This window comes from Procambarus clarkii, chromosome 23 (genome assembly GCF_040958095.1).
Source record: "Procambarus clarkii isolate CNS0578487 chromosome 23, FALCON_Pclarkii_2.0, whole genome shotgun sequence".
In the NCBI taxonomy this organism is placed as follows: domain Eukaryota; kingdom Metazoa; phylum Arthropoda; class Malacostraca; order Decapoda; family Cambaridae; genus Procambarus; species Procambarus clarkii.
The window spans coordinates 22,393,569-22,419,120 of record NC_091172.1 but is presented as its reverse complement, the minus strand read 5'-3'; the positions used below and the strand labels follow the sequence as shown (position 1 = coordinate 22,419,120).

General features: G+C 40.6%; 1 protein-coding gene across 9 annotated transcripts in view; it reads right to left on the bottom strand.

Moving 5' to 3' along the window:
- LOC123763955 (dipeptidyl peptidase 1) overlaps positions 1 to 25,552 on the bottom strand; it is a 176,712-nt gene that overhangs the window by 9,161 nt on the left and 141,999 nt on the right. For 2 of the 9 annotated variants that reach the window (XM_069329966.1, XM_069329965.1), the window contains exons 2-3: positions 3,481 to 3,572; positions 2,549 to 2,911 (exon numbers count right to left, since the gene is read on the bottom strand). The exons of 2 other annotated variants lie outside the window; for them this stretch is intronic. In XM_069329966.1, coding sequence (XP_069186067.1) covers positions 2,549 to 2,614 — 66 coding nt within the window. In that variant the 5' untranslated portion in view covers positions 2,615 to 2,911; positions 3,481 to 3,572. Of the gene's footprint in view, positions 1 to 600; positions 698 to 2,548; positions 2,912 to 3,480; positions 3,573 to 6,052; positions 6,181 to 25,552 lie in introns of those variants that run through there. 5 more of the 9 variants (XM_069329967.1, XM_069329968.1, XM_069329964.1 and 2 more) reach the window with 4 other exon arrangements.

Sequence of the window (25,552 nt, the reverse complement as noted above, 5' to 3'; positions counted from 1 at the left end):
ATGGCGGGGTGTTGTACTGCTGCTATGGCGGGGTGTTGTACTGCTGCTATGGCGGGGTGTTGTACTGCTGCTATGGCGGGGTGTTGCACATGCTGCTATGGCGGGGTGTTGTACTGCTGCTATGGCGGGGTGTTGTACTGCTGCTATGGCGGGGTGTTGTACTGCTGCTATGGCGGGGTGTTGCACATGCTGCTATGGCGGGGTGTTGCACATGCTGCTATGGCGGGGTGTTGTACTGCTGCTATGGCGGGGTGTTGTACTGCTGCTATGGCGGGGTGTTGTACTGCTGCTATGGCGGGGTGTTGCACATGCTGCTATGGCGGGGTGTTGTACTGCTGCTATGGCGGGGTGTTGTACTGCTGCTATGGCGGCGTGTTGTACTGCTGGTATGGCGGGGTGTTGCACATGCTGCTATGGCGGGGTGTTGTACTGCTGCTATGGCGGGGTGTTGCACATGCTGCTATGGCGGGGTGTTGTACTGCTGCTATGGCGGGGTGTTGTACTGCTGCTATGGCGGGGTGTTCACACACACATGATTACTGACACTTCCCGATAAACTCGCCTTTCGGAATAAATTTAAAATATTTGTTTAATACATACCGCAGTAAGGTTGTGTCCTACACCTGACTGAAGCAGCCACTTACTGTGATAGCGAGGCAGGCAGTGTGGGCCCCAGCCAGGCTACCCGGCCTCACACGCCTCCCACGAGTCCTCACTCCCTGATAACAACTTGCCTCACTTACATTATTCCACTGTGTATACCCCGACAGGTGTATCTCGCTTCTCGGTGTATACAAATTGGGAATTTACTTTGGCTCTGGACTATGTCGAGGTCCAAAGAATTGTTGGTTAGTAAGCACTTGTGGTTGCCTTGATAACCCTCCAGGGGTTAATACCAATTCTGCCGTTCAACTGTTATGGCCAAAGAGGTGTACATGAGAGTGTTGACCCGGCTGTTGGTGTCCTGACTAGGGGCGCAGCCCTCCAACTGTTTGTGTGGCGTCATGGGGACCCCCTTCCCTCTATTCGCCGTTCGCAGACGATTGGCCCATAGTTCTCTGGCAGGGAATCGAACCTTGCCGTGGAAATTGTTATGTTAGATATGTTCCGCGTTCAGGTACCGGATGTCTTTGGTGTACAGCTCCTCACGAACCACCGGGTACTTGTTAAGTTCCATTCACCGGCTGTTTATAACGACTTTGTGGCCCGTTATGATGGGCGTTAGTTTACCTTTCCTGATGACGGTGGTACCGTCTCTGTCTCCGACCGATGCTGCTCACTCACTTATGTGGTGCTGCATGGGGGGGTCCCTTTTGAGTTCTCAGACGACCTGCTTCGGCAATATTTTGGAAACTATGGGACCATGGTGTCACTCCCGTTGAATTCCATCTCTTCCTGCAGATGAAGGGGGTTCTCGTGCGGTACCAGGACCCTCGCCCTGCATCTTAAGTCTCCTGTTCCGTCAACTATCACGTTGATGGGCTACAGTCCAGGGGTCTCCAAACTATGGCCCGCGGGCCACATCCGGCCCGCCACATAATTTCATCCGGCCCTCCAAACAAATCCCTGTGTGGTGGCCTTGAAAAAATAATTATCGTACGAATGGCATCGCAGAATTATTCAAAGCTGGGGCTGCTGACTGGTGGCGCTCAACCCGAGTCAGTTTTCCTCTCTCTCGATAGTGTGACGCACAGACACTAATACTGGTAGGTATGTGTTGTGCATTACAACCAATCAGTTGTGTATAACTGTATATTGTGGGGATGGAGGGCGAGTGGGGCTTCGCTGCTTCCGTTTCAGGGAGCACAAACACTGTACAATATTCTTTTCTCTGTACTTTGACAATGCCTTTATCTTAGTTATACAAAATAGCAATAATACTATTGTAGCCAAAAATATTGCATGTTTAAAATAGTTAAAATGGTAACCATTAAGTTTATCAACGAAAGCCATAATATTTTATCAACGAAAGCCATAATATTTACCACTTTATAATAATATGCTATGCTTTTTAACACCACATACAAGCTGTTTTTTTCCTGTAGAATTTATTTCATTTATTTTACCCTTATGTTTTCAGATATGGAAAAGATAAAGAAAAGAAAAGTGGACATTGAGTGCCGTCGGTTCAATGACGAATGGAAGATAAAGTACTTTTTTGTGATAGCAAATTATAAAGCTTTATGCATAATATGTAGAGACAGTGTTGCTGTTCTGAAGGAATACAATATTCGTCGGCACTATGAATCTAAACATGGCTCAAGTTATTCTCACATCACAGGAGCAGAACGCACTAAAAAGTTTGAATCATTTCAGCACAGTCTGCATTCTCAACAAGCTGTTTTCAGTAAGAAAAAATCTGAAAATGAAACTTCAACTAGAGCCAGTTACAAAGTTGCCTATGTGTTGGCTAAAAAAGAAAAACCTTTCACTGATGGTAGTATCATAAAAGAGTGTATAGTGAATGCACTGATTTGTTTTTTGTTTTTTTTCATTTTTTATTCCTCCGGCCCGCATAAATATGGGAAATATATAATGTGGCCCTTACATTGAAAAGTTTGGAGACCCCTGGGCTACACCATGCGCGCCTTCTATGCAGGGCAGCCCAGGACATGTTTTCGATGTGGACTTGAGAGGTACCTGGCGGCAGTCTGTACTGGTGTGGCGGCTGCGCCAGTGAATTTGTTTCGGGAGGAGGATTTTCCCCTGTTGGTGGCTACGGATCTGTCGCCTTGTGTTGGTGTGGGGGAGAGAGCTTCCCTACCGTCTGTTGCCCCAGTGGTGTTACTGGGTTCCTCGGCTTGTGTGCCCATGAGTACGATTGGCGGTGTGTGTTGGCTTTACCTCTAAGTTTTTCCTGTAGGATTTTCACCCACTCTTCCTCTGGCCAGCTCATGGACCTGGCCAGTCTCTGAAAATGGTTGAAAAATCTTTCAGGGTCTGACTCTGAAAATTCAGGCAGGTTATGCTTTTTATTATAATGCCTGGGGTTTGAATCCCCCGGCAGGTGGTGGTACAGCGGTATTTACTCTAATTCTTTCCATCTCATTTTTGATCCTTTGCTTTTCTACTTTAGCCTTTTGCTCTGCTACTCTAGCATTTTGTTCTGTCAGTCTTAATTGGGCTAGCTGTACTTCTAATTCTATATTCCTGCTAGCATCACTTTCAGCTGGACTGGCCTGGCATAAAATTGTATCACTTGCCAATAGGCCCTGGTCTATGCAATTCTGTAAAAGTTCATTCGTTAAGACCCACTTTTTATTAGCATCATATAACTCGAGGCCCAATTCCTTGCCTAACAACACTAAGTTAGCTTTGGTCAGCTTCTTAATCCCTACCACTGAAGGTGTCTTTGCCAGTTCCTGCAATTTAGCTTCCATCACTAATTATTCTAGCTACTAGCCAAAAGTAAAAATAAAAATAACAATTTGAAAAAAATATAAAAATTTCTCACAGCCCCTATTACAAAGCCCCAATTACCTCAATCATGAAGTGATCCAGTTGGATGTCCAGACAGTGTAAGATGTATCCTTTGCTAGTTGACCTAGACCCTAGGCTACCACACAACCGTTCTGCGGAATGCAACAAATTTAGTTTCGGCACTCAAAAATCTAACTTTTTACAATTTATATATAAAATTTTTCAGCTCCCGGACAGGCGCCCACTTGTTATAGGAGGTAGGTTGTTGTACTGAAAGGTTCAATATTGAAAATCACAGTTCTTAAAATAGTAGGAATAGGTAGGCCCTGGCCCCCAGGGAAGAATGTTCCCAGCAATGAATACTTGTTTGGCTAGACTAAACGTCTGCTGTCTAAGGTAGTCACCTACTCCCCCTCTAAACAGGATGAAAGATACTCTTAGCTTATTCCTTATTTATTAAACCCTCTAATAACCCCCACATATACAAACTACAATAAATCACTTTACCACTCTACCTTTTGTTGAATACCTTGTTCCACATAAGCAGGATGCAAGGTTTACAATTGCAACTAGGGTAAAGACTACTTTCCTGACTCACACTTGTATCATAGACATCACAGACTTAAAGCATAAGTGGGTTCACTAGTGCCCCCTAGAGTACACTTAGAGATACCCAAACACTAGCTTAGATTACACAAGAACTAAATACACACCTAGCCAGTAACATAGTAATGCCCAGTCAGATAGTTATCTTGTATAACAAACACAGTAAAGTAAGGGAAGAGAGAAGGAGGAGAAGAACAGAGCCCACAGGAAGAGTGTAAGCACCACAGCCGCCAGAACCAGAAGAAAGACCTCCCGCCCAGCCCAGTGTTCCCGGCAGCAGACTCAAGCTGCTGCCGGGAAAATACCTAACTGATCGTACAGCCATAATCATTACAAGTCTTCACCGACATTCATTACTAGTTACTTTAACAATTCTAAGAATAGCTGATAACTAGTTCAATCTTATATTTAATAATCAACAAGCCCAGAGTCTGAATGATCTGTGAATAACAAGATTCGTCATACGTCTCGCAAGGGAGACAAACAAATACGTATCAGGGGTATGAGAAGCCCCTGAATATAAACGTTATTGTTAATTAAATATTCTTCTTACATAACTATTTAGAACTCAATTTGACCTCAGGTTTCCAAATAAGAACTCAGGGTCGTAACAGTGTACTTGTGGGGTGGGTGGTTGCGTGTGGCTGTGGGTGTGGCGTGTGTTCCCGGCTCTCTTGTCTTTTCTTTATCGTTTCCTATATTCTCTGTGGTTGTTGTGTGGTGTCGGTTACTCAGTTACTCGTGTGTGAATGTCTTTCATGTTTATTGTTTGTGATGTGTGTCTATGTATGTACTAACACGTTGTACTGAACGGGGTGAGAATAGCTTGAGCTACCTTATCCCTTTGTGTGTATTTTACCTCAATAAACTTATTTCAATTTCAATTTCAATTTCTGTTTCTGGTTATTTTATTGTAGCTGTTTGTAGATTTGTGCTTGTGCCTCTTAGTGTATGGTCTGCGAGGCTGGCTGTTATTATGTACTACTGATTATGTGCTTGGGTTGTAGGGAGGGTTGTTTTATCTGTTTTTGTGTATATATGTTTTTATGTATTTACGGATTTATGGGTATGTTTTTTGTGTGTTCTCTGTATATTTTGGTTTCTGTCAATGTTTATGTTTGTTTTACTTGCTGTGCCCGATTGGGGGTTTCATGTTCTTTGTACTTTGTCTCCTGTATGTTTCATCCTTTGTTTTTTGTTCTATGTATCCCTTTTTGTTTTCATGTATTGCTCCTGTGTTCTGTGTGTTCTGTTTACTTTTGTGTTTGCCTATTTTGGGTTTGCCCAATTTGTACTTGCTTTTATAAAAAAAAAGTTATCCTAGTGATAATGATAAATTTTTTACAACTGCCAAATATTATTTCTTGAAACTAATTAAACTTATCTTGTCTTCACAGAAAAACTTTTTTATGATTAAATAATATACAATATAACGACCGTATTTACATCAATTTACAAGGGAAAATACTACATTATATATAGTGTAAAATAATTCTTAGTAAACTAATTTTTCATATGAATACAGAGTATGAGCCTTAAACCTCAAATGTTATACGTGATGCTGCTTCTCAAGAACTTCTACTGAGTAACTCTCCTGCCTGCCTACCCACACACGACAAATGTAATAAAAAAGTAGCCTAATTACTGTATTCTTATTTTTGTTGCATTTGATGTCAATATGAAACATTACAAACCTCATGAAATCCACTCTAATGCTTGGTCCACATAAAGATTTACTGAAAATCGGTTTAAGTAGAAAATAATATCATTCTAATCATGTGTCAGCGTAATCTCTTTGATTGCATTCTAACCACGAAGTAATCTTACAAAACCTTCACAATTTTTTTTTTAAGATACTTAAAAACGTGACTTAAAAACATTATTATTATGCCAAAAACTGTGACATTTCTATTGAGAAACTCCAGCAATTCTGCTGTTACTAAACTTAGAAGATTGACGAAACAATGCATAAGAAAATAAATAGTGAGTTACTTTTTTCACTTCGTTAACAACACTCCTCTTGTACCTGTCAGGGCAGTCGCTGTTGGCATTTAGGCACATTCCTATGTTTGTTTCCTTAGTGTAGACTGCAGTGTGGAAACCTCCGCCCTTTTCCATGACTGTTACATCTAGAAAGGGCAGCTTCCCATCCTTTTCCATCTCGTAAGTGAAACGCAGCACGGAACTCTGCTCAAATGCCTCCTTCAGCTCCTGCAGATGTCTGACATCAGGTACCTGTGTAAAAATGTCGTCAACATACCTGCAGTATATGGCCGGTTTCAAGTTCATGTCAACTAAGACTTTTTGCTCGATGGTACCCATATAGAAGTTTGCAAACAGGACACCTAGGGGAGAACCCATGGCGACCCCATCTACTTGCTTATACATGTGCCCATCCGGGCTCAAGAAGGGTGCCTCTTTAGTCCAAGCTTGGAGTAGTTTCCTCAGAATATTTTCTGGTATGTCAAGAGGAGTACAGGCTGGATCACGATACACTCTGTCGGCTATCATTCCGATTGTCTCGTCCACAGGTACGTTGGTAAACAGCGATTCTACGTCCAACGAGGCTCTTATCCCTGTGGCCCGTGTGCCCCGCAGTAAGTCTACAAATTCCTTTGGAGACTTCAGGCTGAAGGCGCAAGGAACATAAGGAGTCAGCAGGCCGTTGAGTCGCTTCGCCAGTCTGTACGTGGGTGTGGGTATCTGGCTAATGATTGTTTGTGTTCTGTCTTGTGTTGATACTTTTAATACCCTATTAATATCCCCTCTTGTTCTGTCTTGTGTTAATGCCACATCACCCCTCCCACCTCACTCAAATGTAGATATAAAATCTGAGATACGTAAGTTCTATTCAGTTGTGTATTTGTGAACTAAAGTCTTTGAAAATGTAATAAGTTTTACGAAACGCGCCCGTGTCGCGTCAGACTAGAAATAAAAATGAATTTTGGAGAATTAATTTTTGATTTACCTCCAACAGTGAAGCGTAATGTACGAAAGATTGAGAAAATTCGTGTTAGAATTATTAATCTTACTTTTTCGGTCATATTTAATAATATATGTCTACAGGAAAGACTGCTACCAAAATATACTAACATATACATATATATACATATACATATATATGTCGTACCTAGTAGCCAGAACGCACTTCTCAGCCTACTATGCAAGGCCCGATTTGCCTAATAAGCCAAGTTTTCATGAAATAATTGTTTTTCGACTACCTAACCAACCTAACCTAACCTAACCTAACTTTTTCGGCTACCTAACCTAACCTATAAAGATAGGTTAGGTTAGGTAGGGTTGGTTAGGTTCGGTCATATATCTACGTTAATTTTAACTCCAATAAAAAAAATTGACCTCATACATAATGAAACGGGTAGCTTTATCATTTCATAAGAAAAAAATTAGAGAAAATATATTAATTCATGAAAACTTGGCTTATTAGGCAAATCGGGCCTTGCATAGTAGGCCGAAAAGTGCGTTCTGGCTACTAGGTACGAGATATACATATATACATATATATATAATATATATACATATATAATATATATATATACATATATATAATATATATATACATATATATAATATATATATATATATACATATATATATACATATATATATATATATATATATATATATACATATATATATATAATATATACATATATATAATATATATATATAAATAAATGGACTAACCCTACGCTGCCTATGACACGACTGAGAGATCTGAAGCAAAGTGAAATTGACACCAGTAATTCCATCTATCATCATACTATCATGCAAGAGGAGCCACACATCTATGGATCATCCAATAAAATCAGCAGACTTCTAGATGTTACTACTGTTCGGCTTAGGTGATGTTCGCTCCAGCTGGCTGCCAAACTCACCACCTTTATATTACGAAGTGCACAAGGGGACCGGTACCAGACCGAAGACTCGTGCCATCATCCCAGCTCCCCCACAAGAACCAGGTGTTGCATCTTCTGCCAGTGGTGGGCCTTCCCCTGATGTAGAGTGGCCACTTCGTGGTTCTGGGATAATGTCACCTACTGTGAGACCACCATCCACAGCTGGACCCCACAGTCAACTGGAAGTGGGGAATAAGGAACTGGATCAAAATGAGACACATCGCAACCTCAGCCTCCCTACCACCTCGCCTTTGGGTCGCTCCACTGTTCAAGCAGTGGTTGCCCTTCGTGACCGGTTGCAGGAACACCAGCAGCAGTCACAGCAGCAAACGGAGCGGCTGCGAGAGCAACTCCAACATGAGAAAAAATCCACCAGCGATATTTCGATGATGCTCACGCGTATGAGGGGACTTGTAAGCAATGACTGCCAAACTCCCCCTTCCACCCCTGAACCCTCCAAACATGTGTTCGCTTGCCTATCAGGGGAAACTTCTAGTGATCTTGAAACCTTGTGTAGTGGAACCCTTCCACGCAGGTTAACTGCCAAAGTTGTGCTAAACTATGTTCAAAACGACTCTATAGCTGGAAATGACAGACAAATTGTACTAGATCATTGGATGCAAATGTGTGACATTGGTAATAAACTAAGAAATGTTCCTGGACTTATATCGTAGTGCAATAGATAATATGTATATAGATAATAAATATTAAGTGAACTAATAATATCAATATATAATGCTGACTTTAAATGCACAATTAACTAAGTTATCCATCCTTAGCTGGAACATTGCATCCCTCAAAAAAAGGTTCTCAGATTTACATCACAAAGTAACAACTGAACACATTGATATTGTATGTCTCCAGGAGTGCAGAGTTCCCGCAAGATCCTCACCCCCGAAATTGCCCTCATTTGTTTCTTACAACCTCAGATCCAGTAACTCTTGCATTATATACATCAAAGCAATCCCTACCCCATCAACTTCTGCCAGAAAAACAAACTGCCGGTCAACAGTATCATGGAGTGAGGATCTATGTGGGCAACTCTGTCCTCAATGTATTTAATCTATATGCTCCAGCAGGAAAGTTAAATTATATTGATCTTCCAGCCTGCGCTCAAGCAGAGCCCACCATCATTCTTGGTGACTACAATGCTAGACACAAGGACATTGGTGGCTCTCGCTTCAGTAACGGTAACGGGAATCAACTGCTGTCGCTACTAAATAGTCACCAAGATGTGCAGATTGTGGGTGACCTTGAACCCACGCATATTTGTGGAGGCATTCTAGACCTCTGTGTTGGTTTCAACGTCTCTCACGTCTGGTGCACATCATCTATTGTAACAGATTTGTTGTCAGATCATCACCCTACATTGACTACTCTATGTATAGGAAATACCATCCTGCCCGGTGGGACTTTCAAACGCAAACGGCTCAGTGTTCCTCCTGCTCGACGTGAAGACTTTGTTGCTCATGTGTCAGAGTGGTACAGCACTTATGATCCCTCCACAGTCCAGACATTTAACGACGGTCTAGTACAGAGCATTCAGATGTTTGCTGACCCTTTAGGTCGGCCCCCTGCACCATCCAATAGTCGCAACGATATGAAAGGTAATAAACGCCATGCCTATTACAATGACCTCAAACTGCGTACTTTGAAACGCACTGCCAGACGAGTTGGGCTTGCATATAGGGAAACACGTACGCCAGCAATGCTCAAGCTCTTTCAGAAAGCCCTAGCCAAGGCGAGGGAGCGCATGACAGAGCTCAGGCAAGATAACTGGGAAACTTTTGTTAACAGTCTCAACTCTCACACCCCCCTCAGCCAGGCATGGAAGGATATTAAAAGAATTAAAGGCGATAAGCTCGGCCAAGTAGCACACCCTCACCCTCTACACAGAGCAAACGAGTTAGTCGATGCTTGGGCAACCACCTCTAGCTTCAATAATCTTCCCCCAGACATACAGTTCAGATTAAATGCTGGTTACGGAGATCGAGAAAGGCTCGTTGACTTCATGCTCCACAAGGAAGATGAATGCAACGTGCCATTTACTGAGTTTGAATTACTCGCGGCCCTAAACAAAGGCAAAGCCACATCCCCCGGTGAAGATGGTATCACTTATGACATATTGCGTCTGCTCCCTTTAGTACCAGGGAATCCCCTGCTTGAGCTGTATAATATGAGCTATGTTACTGGGGAGCTTCCTAACTCTTGGACCAACAGTATAATTATTCCAATTACCAAGCCAAATCAAGAGAATGCTTTCCGCCCAATTTCCCTTACTAGCTGCATTTGCAAAACATTCGAGAGAATGGTCCTAAACCGTCTCCTCCATAGAATAAGAACCATACTATCCCCCCAGATATATGGCTTCATGCATGGAAGGAGTGTGCATCATTGCATCACCACCTTTCTTACCCTGCACACTGAAAAGTCATATACCACCTTCCTAGATCTTAAGTCTGCCTTTGATATTGCAAATAGACATGTTATCTTGAGTGAGCTTGCAAGAATGAATATTGGTGGTCGGCTTCTTTGTTGGACCAGGGGTTACTTATCCAACAGGAAGTCATCTGTATTTTTCCAGGGGCACGGGAGTGTAACAAGAGACTTTGAACTAGGTACCCCGCAGGGTGGTGTCCTCAGTCCTACCTTATTTAATATCTTAATAAACACGCTGTTAAACTCTATACCGAGCAAACCCAACGTCCACATCATTAGCTATGCTGATGATATAATGATACACACCACTGGGTATGCTAACACGCAAAACACTCTTAACTCTGTATTAGACTCATGTCAGGACCTAGGTTTAATTATCTCAGCAGAGAAAACAAAGATACTAAATCGGCGCCCACCCAGGCAGGGAGGAGCTGTTCGCAAGATGCAACTGTCTGATGGCTCCCAGCTTGACTATGTAAACAGATTCAAATACCTTGGCCTTGAGGTGCCACTGTATGGTCCTGTTGTATTCAGACTCTGTCGTCAGTTTAAAGAGAGGCTCCGAGCTCTCAAGGCTGTTGCAGGTTATCACTCAGGCTATGGTGCCAATGTCAGAATTGTCAAAATGATGTACTTTGCATACATCAGATCTTTAGTGGATTATGCTGCACCTCTGCTTGTTTTGATGCCTGAAAGAAAGCTTGGAGGGCTTGAAAAATTGCAGAACGAAGCCTTGAGGATAATCCTTGGGTGCCCTCGTACCACAAAGATACTTAATATGAGAAAGGAACTTAATATTCTGAGCGTTGTTGATCGTGTTACTGAAATTAACTGTCAAATTGGTATAAAAATGCTTAGGCTAACTCATCCTAATCCTTGCACAGAAGCCCTCCAGAATTTCTTTATTGAAGATCAGCATTGTTCCAAATGGATAACAAAAACTGGAACTCAACTCAGAATGTATGGGGTTCATGATTTGTACCAAGAGAAACAACAACGGCACTTTCCTGCACCGTGGGAGGTTACACCCTTTCCAGTTTTAATCTCTCCCTTTCCACCCAAGAAGCAAATTAGAGATCAGCCCAAGCTTCGTCTTGAGGCAAAGCTCAACGCCTTAAGCCATATTGATGCTCTGTCCACAGAGCATTCTCTCTCTCAAATTATATACACTGATGGTTCCTTACACCGCACCACGGGTGCAGCTGGAAGTGCAGTTGTCCTGACAATGGGCGATGGCCTATACTTTGAGTGGGGAGTCCGTATAAACAACTGGGCCTCTACCCTTCAGACTGAACTATTTGCCTTGATCCTTGCACTGAAATGTGTACAAGTCTCAAAACTTGATACATTAATTGTAAGTGACTCCTTATCATCCTTAAATGCTCTCAACTCTTTAAGACATAACTGTAACATGCTCGTGTCCGAAGCTAGACACAAATACAACAAAATTATTAAGGATGGTAACAGAGTCCATTTCATGTGGTCTCCATCTCATGTTGGCCTCCGAATGCATGATAGAGCTGATAAGTTAGCCAAAGAATCTGCCTTTAAAGGAGCAGTTGAGTGTAACCTTGGATTGTCAATGAGCAATCTGAGAGCAGCAGTACACCGAGAACTTCAACAAGATCTTGTAGATCTGAGGCAAAGTGAAATTGACACCAGTAATTCCATCTATCATCATACTATCATGCAAGAGGAGCCACACATCTATGGATCATCCAATAAAATCAGCAGACTTCTAGATGTTACTACTGCTCGGCTTAGACTCGGTTACAAGTATCTCTGGGAATTCTCATTATCTGCTGATGTAGACCTGACCAAATGTAAACTGTGTCAAAATTATTCGCACACCCTGTGATGGAGTGCGAAAAGATACGTGAATTTAGAGACAATTCTATAACCAATGTTCCAGCGATGTGTCAATATTTCATTCAAAATGATCTGCTACCAGAAATTTTAGCCAATTATCCCCAGTTTGCTAACTGTAGGTAGTAACTGAGTGACTAACCTTTCCACCGCTGCCCACTGGATGGGGGGCGGTGTGCAGGACAAACATATCAATTTTGACACTAGCTCTCCACATATGTCAGTTGCTTAATTTAGAACCTGTACTTGAGGTCGATCTCGAACCCATTGTTGATGTGATGACTTATACTGAATTTTGTAACTAGCTCATCAAGATTGTAACTTGCTTAGCTAAATGAATTGTGGGGTTCAGTCCCTGAGCCCATTATGTGCCTCTGTAACCCTTTCCACTACCGCCCACAAGATGGGTATGGGGTGCATAATAAATGAACTAAACTAACTTTCAAAACAACGCTGTTTGAATGTAATTTTCTGTAATAATTTGTAAATGTATTTGTGCTGCTTTTTCAGCCATGTTCCCCCCTCTTTTACCTCTATTTTTATTTGTTCGCAACACATTTTATTCTTTTTACCCATTAGTATTAAGCTTTAGTCATTAATGTTTTTCCTGCCCGAAACGCTTTGCGTAATAGTGGCTTTAGGCATTGTATGTACTAGCTCTATCTATTAATCCAACAAACTTTGTAAAATCTCTTTATGTATGTACCTTACCTAAATAAACATTTATTTATTTATTTATTTATTATTTAAATAAACATTTATTTTATTTATTTATTTAAATACCCGGTTTCATAAAGCAGTATCGAAGCACTTCGTAACCTGTCCATCTTTTCTCAATATTTGGCAGCTTTGTTTACAATTATTAAACAGTTAGTGAGCTCCGAAGCATCAGGAATCAGTTTATAACAATAATAACAGTTGATAGGGAAGTTTTCATGGTTGTAAACTGTTTAATAAATGTAACCAAAGCCGTCAAAGATTGAGGAAAGATGTGCAGGTTCGTAAATGCTTGCATAACTGCTTCATGATCCCGATTCGAACGGGTTGCATTTATCCCTTAGTTCCGGAGTCAGTTGTTTAATGTTTGGCTGCTGTGAGGACGTGACCTTAAGGTGCTTCCGTAATCGAGTAACCGAGACCTTGTTAACTACAGAGAAAAAAAATTGTTGAAGACTCCATCATGGCCACTGGTGGCAATAATAAAGGTAAGGGTCTTAAACATTTTTTAACCTTAGAGAGTTTAGTTAGTTAGTTTAGTTAGTTAGTTTAGTTCATTTATTATGCACCCCATACCCATCTTGTGGGCGGTAGTGGAAAGGGTTACAGAGGCACATAATGGGCTCAGGGACTGAACCCCACAATTCATTTAGCTAAGCAAGTTACAATCTTGATGAGCTAGTTACTAATCTGGGACACACACATACACACCAGGTGTGTGTGAGTTTTGTACGTGGTTTCCGTTTTTATATTTTCATTCTTTCTATAGCGCATGAGCTGAGACTTATCTTCGTTAAACACCATATTATTTTCTGCAGCCCATAGAAAGACCTGATCTACATCTGACTGGAGGTTTGCTGTGTCCTCTATGTTGCCTACTCTCATGAAGATGTCCGTGGCGTAGTGGTAAGACACTCGCCTGGCGTTCCGCGAGCGCTATGTCATGGGTTCGTATCCTGGCCGGGGAGGATTTACTGGGCGCAATTCCTTAACTGTAGCCTCTGTTTAACGCAACAGTAAAATGTGTACTTGGATGAAAAAACGATTCTTCGCGGCAGGGGATCGTATTCCAGGGACTTGCCCGAAACGCTACGCGTACTAGTGGCTGTACAAGAATGTAACAACTCTTGTATATATCTAAAAAAAAAATCCTAGTGTCATCTGCAAAGGATGATAGTGCTATAGGTTGTGTTCTTGTCTATGCCCGATATGAAGATAAGAAAAAGTACTGGAACAAGCACAGTACCCTGGGGGACTGAGCTCTTCACGGTTGATGGGCTGGATTTTATTTTGTTGACTATTACACATTGGGTTCTGTTGGTCAGGAAATTGTAGATCCATCTGCCTATTTTTCCGGTAATTCCTTTTGAACGCATTTTATGTGCAATAACGCCATGGTCACATTTATCAAAAGCTTTTGCGAAATCTGTGTAAATTACATCAGCGTTTTGTTTAGTATTAAGCTTTAGTCATTTAACTTTTTCATGCCCGAAACGCTTTGCTTAATAGTGGCTTTAGGCATTGTATATACTAGCCCTATCTATAAATCCATCACTCTTTGTAAAATCTCTTGTATGTATGTACCTTACCTAAATAAACATTTGTCGGGAAACCGACACACACATAACACAGTCTCCCTTAGTCTGTAATCCGTTCAGGATGGAAAATGGGAGACTCCGTGACGTCATGGATGTCATCGATATTTACATTATGAAACATTGTTAATAGACTAGTTTAGTATCTAGAGTTAACAAAAAAGTTATCAATAAGACTGAATATAATTATTTACACAGTATTGTAGCTAGGATCCCTTGTTAATGTAAAATTACTTTGAGTGAGGAACCAGCGATGAGCGTGTCGGCTCCCGCATCATAACATAACCGATCGTCGTCGCCCCTAAATCAACACAACACAACACAACATAACAACAGAGCAGCCACCACGCGCTATTTTGGCTTTAGAGCTGGTGTAAACAACGAGACACCCCATTTACGTGTCAACACCAGCAACACAGCCTAACAACCATCACAACAACTGTATCCGGCTTATCAAGTATTTTTTGTATCTAAAAATAAAATAAAATAAAATGTTTATTTAGGTAAGGTACATACATACAATAAATTTTTACAAAGATTGATTGACTTATAGGTAGAGCTAGTACATACAATGCCTAAAGCCACTATTACGCAAAGCGTTTCGGGCATGATAAACTTAAATGACAAGCTTAATACTAATTGAGCATAATGAGTAGAATGAAAACAAGAAATGAAAACATAGATGAAAAAGCAGCACAAATACAATTATGTCGACAAACAGCGCTCTTTAAAGAAAACCAGACATTGGTTGACAATAGAAGGGTAAGGTAGGTTACAGGGAATTTACTAGGTATAGCTTCGTTTTTATCTTAAATTGGTTGAGAGAGGTACAGTCTTTAACATGGTCGGGAAGGTCATTCCACATTCTGGGCCCCTTGATTTGTAGAGCATTTCTAGTTTGATTAAGTCGTACTCTTGGAATATCAAATTATATCTGAATTACAATTGCACATTTATTCATTTATAAAAATAAGTCGGTCATAATGTATGAACCCGAACCACATGTACGTGTACCCCATTTTACAGCCCTCATTACGTGGCACCAGGAGGCACAGGGCCACACCCAATCTGGAGGATACACTTACACGCCTTACCAGGCCCACACTACTGGCCCATCTAAGCCAAATTCAATAATCTTAGTAGTCATAATTAGTAATTTACTAGTAGATTAGACCACCATGGTATACTGTATTATGTGGTATACTGTATTATAATTAAAAGGTAAACAATTGGTAGTTTAAGAAGGAGCCATAACAAAGTGGTTTAGGCTACCAATTGTCCCTCCCAATAGTGTGTAATTAGATTTCAGGCAGTTTACAAGTATATACAGTCCACTCAATTAATTCTTACTAAGAAAAATAAATAAGACATAACTTTATTTTATTAAAGTCAATTTGAAAAAGATTAGCTGCCTGGAATTTCCCCACATTATTTGGTCCTTTGAACCTGGATATTATACATACATATAGTGCAATATTACCTACACACATTATAGCAGGAAGATACTGCTATATTTTGCATTTTTTCTAGCCTAACTTTTCAATCTCATAGCAAACAGAACTTACAACAAGCACTATTATTGTTCTGGCAGTACCAAAGGAACAATTGTGCATTTTTTCATTTCATTACAAGAGGTTGATAAGAGGCTACTTTACTTATAAGTTACTTATAAATGTTTTTTGTAATTATTGCATTATTACTGCCATTACTGTAACATTTACTGCATGCCACATTATTTACAACTAATTCTTGCACAAGGGTAGAACATTTTAGGCTGGTGTTGTACAGCAACCTAGTCTAACTTATTGTGCTAACCTGGTGTAAAGGTAAGAATTTTACACTTGTCTAGAGTTGAACACATATTACAACCTAGCAAGTACATATTTTTATGCAGTATTTAAGACAACCCGAGTTGTGTTGTCAATATGATATCAATATAACTATAAGTATAATTTAACTATAATCATTACACCTTTGAGTGTTAACCTGTGTCTCTGTACCAACCAAGAGTGATAATGAAGGGCTAACTTGCGGATACCAGCATTGATACAGGTCTACCATTCAAATTATAGTGTGTATGATTATACAGTGTATATTTAAATGAATGATAAGTAGCTCTAGTTCGGAAACTAGTGGCTTTACTAATACAAGTGCCATAAATAGTCCTGACACTAGTCTATACGACTATCAAGTCTTCCAAGATGTCTACTGTCAAAAATGTCCAAATAACCCTCACAGGATTGAGGGGACATTTATCACGGCAGATTAGCACATGTGAAGACATGAGTAAACAAACTCCAGTTAACTATGTCGCACTGGAAAACTATCTTAAGCTTACACGGAACAAGTATGACCGTGTGTTGCAACAAATGAAAGAATATCAAGTTTTACTTCAGAATACCAGTGGTGATGGAGATACAATGAAAGATGTATTACAAGAACATTCTGATTATGAAGATGCAATGTTTATAAAGTTGCAACACTTTGATGATATCATACATGCCCATAAAGCCAATATAAATATTGCAACCACAACTTCCCAGAACCAGACAGCACCAGAAGTCAAATTGCCATCACTTAGTTTACCAACTTTTTCTGGAACAGAAGACGAGAGTTGGGACGGTATCTGGAGCAAATTTGTCGATTCTGTGGATTCTAATGCTAATGTACCAAAAACAACAAAGTTTACATACTTACAGTGTGTCTTGAAGGATGAAGCGTATCAGGTAGTCTGTAATCTAAATCACAGATGATGATTATGACAATGCAGTACAACTCCTGAAAGATAATTACGCTAAACCTGAAAGGACCATCAGAATTCTAACACAGAAACTGTTAGACATTAAACCTCCAAATAATACTGCAGTCTCACTCTAAGCCTTCAGATTGGAGCTTGAGTCCATGCTCAAGGCACTTAAAAATAAAGTGAATTTGGATGAGTCAGACTGGATAGTAGAAGTCCATATGACACGAAAATTACCCAGGGACATACTGGATAAGTTGTTTGTATTAGTAGGTAAGTCATCCTTGACTGTAAATGAGATTACAAAGGGTTTACAAACCATCATAGAACGAGAAAGAGTTAATCCAGAAGGAAAAACGACATCTAAACCTACATTTGCTACTAATAGTAAACAACAGAGTACAAACAGTACTCCAAACAAAGCTAAAACATCTTCCCCCTCCACAAAGTGGAATCAGGGCAGTGTAGGAACATATGCAGTTGGTCCCTCTAAACCTACAGTTAACGCGTCACCCAAGACGGTGACTCCTCAAGATACTGTTAATGTCTGGAGACCATGTGTTTTGTGAGCAATCACATTCCATTTACAATTGCAGACGCTACCCTGATTGTGCAACACGCATAAAACGACTCGAGGAGTTACATAGATGTAGCAAGTGTATAAGGGAACATCATCCCGACAATTGCACAACTGCAATGCGCATCTGCACTAAGTGCCATAAGGGTCAACACCATACTGCACTTTGTGGGGACACAAGTACAAAGTCTCCCAAACCACAGGAGGAGGAAGGAGCTACTGCATCAGTACAGCTTTGTACTGTGTTACCTGACATAAGTGTCTTCTCGACAAGGTCTAATCATAAATCAGCTCTACCTACTGCACAATTGATCATTAGAAATGGAAAGAATAAAGCCACCGTACGTGGATTATTTGATAAAGGGTCCCAACTGACCTTTATATCCAAGGAGTTGGTAGATAAACTGAAACTTACACCTGTAGAGGAGACACGGATAAACATAGCAGGATTCCTGACTAACTCAGGAGCCCGAGCTTACAGGGTAGTACGACCCACAGTACGATTAGGAGGTTATGTACGAAAAGTACCAGCACTGGTAGTAGATAGATTCCCAACAGACCTGTATATAGAAGGTCTAGGAACAACAGCCAAATTCCTGGAAGAAAAGGGAATTCCTTTGGCTGATAACATTACATCGGACAACCTTTCCAATATTGGAATCCTTATGGGATCAGATGTCTACCATAAGTTTATCATAGGAAAGGAAGATTACCACGGTATGAACATGTTACCATCTGCAGGTGGCTATTTACTAACAGGCCCAGTATTACGGCTAAAACAACCCGCACCTTTGGATCACCAACATGTTAACATCTGTGAGATCACCACATTTGTGGACAGGCATTACTCTCGCTTTTTTTAGAATATCTGGAAAGGTTTGGAGTTCAAGTGACTTGTTGAAGAGCAAAGCAATGGCAGGGGCTAAAGATCTGGAGGCTTTTTTGTAAATTAAAGTTGGTATCTCCTCAAGGGCACTAGACTTGGTTTTAAGGGAAAGGATTATCTCATTGACGTCAGTGGAATTAATAGGCTTTAGGTACAGAGACTGTGGATAGTTACCTGTAAGATAGTCCTTAATGTCAGTACTGGAAGATGGAATATCATTTGCAAGGGATGACCCAATGGAAGAGAAGAACCTATTGAACTCAATAGCAGAATCAGAGGCTGAAAGCTGACCATCGTTATTGGACAGGAGTGTTGGTTTGTTGTTTAAAGTCTTCTTTGATCCCAATATATGTGAAATTGTGCGCTAAGTTTGTTTAATGTTGCTCTTTATTTGGGTAAATTTATCTTCGTAGTATTTAGTTTTGGCTCGTCTAATTATCTTAGATAGCAATAATGAGTAATTCTTTGAGAATTCTTTGGAGACAATTCCTAACCTATACTTCTTCTCAAGGTCATGTTTTTTATTAATGGATTTAAGTATTCCCTTTGTAAGCCAGGGATTGTTAAGCCTTTTGGTTGTGACTTGTTTTGTAAGCATAGGACAGTGGGTATTATAAAGGCTAAGAGTTGTTTGTAGAAAAGATTGCACTGCTAGGTTGATGTCCTTTGTTACCTAACTCGGACTCCCAGTTGACATTATCAGCTGCAGTTATAAAATTGTCTATAGCAGTTTCATTGTGCAGTCTAAAACTTAACTCTCTTGACTCTAGAGGTGGTTTGCTAATGTTAGTTAAGAGAAATGTGGGGTAATGGTCTGTAGTGCTATCGGTGATTATACCTGAAGTAAGCGGAGAGGTTATGTTTGTCCAGATGTGATCTAGAGTCGTGGCAGTGCTATCAGTGATTCTAGTAGGTCTAGTGATTAAGGGTATGAGGAAGCAGGAATTCATACAGTTGAGGAAGCTAACAGCAGTAGGGTGTTCAGGCTCGCAGAGGTCAATATTAAAGTCCCCTGCGATAATTAGATGGTTTTTGTTCAGTCTGTTATCAAGTATTAGATTTCTAAGGTTTGAGTTGAATTCGGACACATCAGTGTTAGGAATTCTATAGACTGCACCCACAGACAGGGCAGACTCAGCACCCTTGACTCTGAAGCTGGCGAAGATATACTCCCCATAGCAGTCTCTAGTTCTAATTTCTTTGAAGCATGTTAGTTCTTGGTGGTAGTAAAGAGCAGTGCCACCACCTCTCTGAAGTTGCCGACAGTTGTGAATTGCCGAGTAGTTAGGCATGTTAAAGAGTTGAATTCTTTCAACCATTTTTTTGTGCAAATACTTGACACTAATATGTGGATACAATATACTGTACATTGACTACAGTTTTATAAATCATCTTGTGAGAACATATTGAACCACACCAGTGAAAAAAATGAGTGTAAAATACGCCATAGATACTGTAAATAATAACGCGAAAATAAATTCGCGCCTGACTCACCCCGGGCGCACAGCAGTCCAGCGAAGATCAGGCATGATGTCGTCGACGATCTTCTCGGGTCATTTACGTCCACGGTAAGTGTAATTAAATTCTTTTATTATTTTTCCCGTGCACAGGGAACACAAATAAAGATATTAAAAAGAAAAAAAAATTAATTATTTTTTTGCACGTGTGGGTGTTAATTCCATTTGGACTCCTAGCGGTTTGAGGGTTAATTCAGTTTTTATTTATCTTTATTTTTTATTTTACTTTCATTTATTTTTATTTTATTGATTTTTGTTTTTATTTGTCATTTAATTTATTATAAAAATAGAATAAAAATATGTATTAATCTGTTAATATTTGCCCGCAGATACCCACTACGACCACATGAGATGCTATGTGGATAGCAAATTGATGAGGTCAAGAAATCTTATTTCAAAAGAGACCTATGATGAGATACATCAAGTTTTACAATATGGAATTTCAGCGAGTGACAAAATAGAGAAATACATCGCCGAAAACAAGCTGAGTGTTCATGGCGATCAGATTGTCTCAGAGACAGAGGAAGGTTAGTTTTTAATTGTAATTTTATTGTAACACATTTATTTATTTATATACAAGAAGTTACATTGGGTTTGAGAGTACATAACATGTGTTCACATTCATGTAAAGCCACTAGTATGCACGCATCGTTTTGGGCAGGTCCTTAACCCTCAAGCTGCTCTTTACTATTTGGCCTTTGTCACTCACAGGTGCATAAAAAAAAAATCTTATTAACCTGTTAATTTGTGTTCCCGGACCACGAGAATATTTTTTTTAATTGTACTTACCAATGGTGTAAGTGAGCTGATATGAGCGATGACGTCACACCCTGCATGCTCGCTCATGCAAGGTGCATCCTGGAGATTGATTGATAAAGATTAAGCCACCCAAGAGGTGGCACGAGCATGAATAGCCCATAACGTCCTGGAGACGTTGCGCGTGGTCTTCAAGCAGCCAGAGTTGCCACGAATTTATTTTCGCGGCATTATTTACAGTGTCCATTCGTATTTTATCACAATTTTTTTTTTAATAATTGTGTTGCCTATAATGTTACTTGATACTGAATTATAATATAGCTTGCATTCATTCAGTATACACCTGAATAATAGTGTCACAATAATGTGCACACAAATGTTTTCAATTACGCCATATATAATATGTATTCACATTTTTCATTATTATATTTACACACATCCACTCATTATTTACTGTTTTTTTCAACATTATTGCACATTTAGAAGTCTTTGACACAGTGGTAGCCATTGAAGCAGTTAACAACACACAATGGGACTGCACATATTTCACACCATGTTTGCACCAGTTTACGTTTCTGTGGTCTCGTTTTTGTAGTTCTACAAACTATGCAATCACATTGGCCTATTGCATGCTTTCCGGCTGGTGGCAAATGTTTACTCTGTGTACTTGAAAGGTCTCCGTGTAAGTGAGTGTGGGTGTGGCAGAATGGTGCAATACTGGGTTCATAATGGGTCTTTGTATGCCAGAAATTTCTTTGCCAAACTTTGTTAGTAACTGTGTCACAACTGTAAAACAAAACGAACGGAAAGTTGGTTTACGTCCTGTTTTCAGTAGATACATATTGAAGCTGTTCAGCATGCTTACGTCAACAAGATGGAAAAAACGTTTTTTTCGTCTACTTCAGTGTTTTCCGTACACACTCGACACCGCCCACTATCATGTCACATTTATCAACCAAACACATGTTGATATTATTGTCAAGAATATTGTCTTATTTATATACTGGTTGTTTCGCTGCTCGGTTCACCTTGCCACTGTTCACCATTGTACCATAATGAACGGTTGTCAGCAAGTTCACTTCTCTCTTGTCTTTCCACCTAACTGAGAGTATAACACATTTTCTTAGCTGGCAGTCACCAACTTCAAAATTATTGTCAAACACTGGCATTTCCCTTCTTCTTGGCTTTACTGTGCCACACTCCAGTTCTATTTTCAATCAAGAACTGTCACGTTTCACCCCCTTCCTTTCTTACATGGTTAGGGTTATTCCCGCGGGTCTTCGCCCCCTACACCTGGGTGCTACTGCTCGCCCTGGGGCCCCCCCAGTCTACCAAGGGCTGGCCTTGAATTGCACCCTTAGCAAGTGGGGAAATCCAAACTCGCCTGTCTCTCAGTTGAATTTGCCCGGCGTGATACTGGGAAACTCTCTCAATCAAACCAAGGTCGCCAGCTGGGTGCTTGCTCTCGTGTCCCAGCAACACTCCTCAAACTTTCAGTGGTCTTGTTTGTTAGTGGCATTCCACTTACTTTGGCTGTGGGGATGTGGACAAGGTGCGCTGTGACGTCATTAGGGCCTGGTCGCCCGTGGGTGAATCGCCCAGACACGGTCGCGCGGGCCATTCAAGCACTGGGTGTTGCCACAAATATATTTTCAATTATTTGTTTTATGTATTTCCAATGCGGTTTTATTTTTTTTTTTTATCGTATATGATGCATATTTGTGTCCTTTACAATATGTATACAGTAGAACGTTCGTAATGTTCCCTGGAACTGTGATACATGTGTCAGTAATGTGTCCACAATAAATGTTTATTGTTGCAATATTACCTGTTAAAAATTCACTAAAATTACAATATGTACAGTTTCACACACTACTTACACAGTAACACACTGTATTACACACTCAGTACTTCGAAAGTGAGTAATAATCAACAAAGTAGCCAATGGTACACAGCGCGACTTCGCTCTCAGTGCACCAGGTACAGATAAATTTTCACTTCCTGTTTCTTCATTCTGTGTGCTTGCAAATAACGCACTCACGTACACCCTTGGCTTTAGTACTTGTAGGTTGTATGTAGCCAAGCTTGTAAAACATAAGGTAGTATTGAAAAGATTACAGGAAAAGATCAATTTAAGGTAGTCTTGAAAAGATTACAGGAAAAGATCAATTTAAGGTAGTCTTGAAAAGATTGCTTTGTATGGTCCCACACAGGAAGAGATTCAGCTTACCTCAAGAGTGTCCGTCAGTCAGAAAGAGATTCAGCTAGCTTCAAAGAGTGTCTGTCAGTTAGGAAGAGATTCAGGTATTCTTGAAAATATCTATGGAAAACATCACCATAGAAGCCGCTAACACTGTTCATCTGTGCTATTTGTATCGGATGCATCATCACCACTGAACGCAGAAAACGATTCATCTATGTATCATCTAAATAAATTGGAGATAGCATAGGATTGCAAGGGTGACTCTCAGAACTACAACTGGATACGCTCGCTATATCTTCCTCATAGGTGCTGTATCACTTGCATCCGATCTTTGTGTTAGGTCCTTATTGCGCCTAACTTCACCAATATTATGACCCTTATGTTCTTCAAACAGTAAGGTTTGAATTTCACCGACAGAGCGTTATCTTTCAACACCGCGTTGGACAGGTGTTTGGGAGCCAGAGGCGCGTGCGCCACCCATGGTTGCTCATTCAGTACTAACCCAGCCAGCAGCCCTAGGGAATTCTGGGATTTTTTTCCAAGATGGCTGCCTTTCACTGGAGGTCCTAAGAGTTCATTTCGTACACAACCAACCTCGTCCACATTTAGAATTGGTACCGAAAAATCAGAGAGTTTTCTCGGTTGGCACAGTTTCCTGCTGACCGAAAATACTCGGTTGGCGCAGTTAAGTGGTTAATTTATTTCTCTCACTTGTTCATCTAGTTATTTCTAGGCTTAACTCTTACTCGAGAGGACATTGATTCAAAAAGGACTGAACAAAAGTCAAGCTTGTTAATCTACATATAGATATTTAATCAAATTATTTCAATTTATTTCAATTCCCAGCAATTGAATGTTAAGTCTTACTATTTAACAATTTGGGCATCCTATTATTTTAACACAATATTGACCTAATTAAAAAGGGGTGGAGGATCACCCACTCCATACATGGCTAAATGGTTCAGACTCCACTAGCTCATCACCACCTTGAGGCTACCTTGAGGTGCTTCCGGGGCTTAGTGTCCCCGCGGCCCGGTCGTCGACCAGGCCTCCTGGTTGCTGGACTGATCAACCAGGCTGTTAGACGCGGCTGCTCGCAGCCTGACGTATGAGTCACAGCCTGGTTGATCAGGTATCCTTTGGAGGTGCTTATCCAGTTCTCTCTTGAACACTGTGAGGGGTTTGCCAGTTATGCCCCTTATGTGTAGTGGAAGCGTGTTGAACAGTCTCGGGCCTCTGATGTTGATAGAGTTCTCTCTCAGAGTACCTGTTGCACCTCTGCTTTTCAACGGGGGTATTCTGCACATCCTGCCATGTCTTCTGGTCTCATGTGGTGTTATTTCTGTGTGCAGGTTTGGGACCAGCCCCTCAATTTTTTTCCATGTGTAAATTATTATGTATCTCTCCCGCCTGCGCTCAAGGGAGTACAGATTTAGGCTCTTTAGTCGGTCCCAGTAATTTAGATGTTTTACTGAGTGGATTCTAGCAGTAAAGGATCTCTGCACGCTCTCTAGGTCAGCAATTTCTCCAGCTTTGAAAGGGGCTGTCATTGTGCAGCAGTACTCCACTCTAGAGAGCACAAGCGTTTTGAAAAGTATCATCATCGGTATAGCATCTCTAGTGTGAAAAGTTCTTGTTATCCAACCTGTCATTTTTCTTGCAGTTGTGACGGCTACTTTATTGTGTTCTTTAAAGGTAAGGTCTTCCGACATGAGTACACCCAGGTCCTTTACATTGCCTTTTCGTTCTATGTTATGATTTGCCTGAGTTTTGTACGTGGTTTCTGTTTTTATATTTTCAATTTTTCCGTAGCGCATGAGCTGAAACATATCCTCGTTGAACACCATGTTATTTTCTGTAGCCCATAGAAAGACCTGATCTACATCTGATTGGAGGTTTGCCGTGTCCTCTATGTTGCCAACTCTCATGAAAATCCTAGTGTCATCTGCAAAGGATGATACAGTGCTATAGGTTGTGTTCTGGTCTATGTCCGATATGAGGATGAGAAAAAGTACTGGAGCAAGCACAGTACCCTGGGGGACTGAGCTCTTCACGGTTGATGGGCTGGATTTTATTTTGTTGACTATTACACATTGGGTTCTGTCAGTCAGGAAATTGTGGATCCATCTGCCTATTTTCCCGGTAATTCCTTTTGAACGCATTTTATGTGCAATAACACCATGGTCACATTTATCAAAAGCTTTTGCGAAATCTGTGTAAATTACATCAGCGTTTTGTCTGTCTTCCATAGCATCTAATGCCATATCATAGTGGTCCAGCAACTGCGACAGGCAAGAGCGCCCTGTTCTG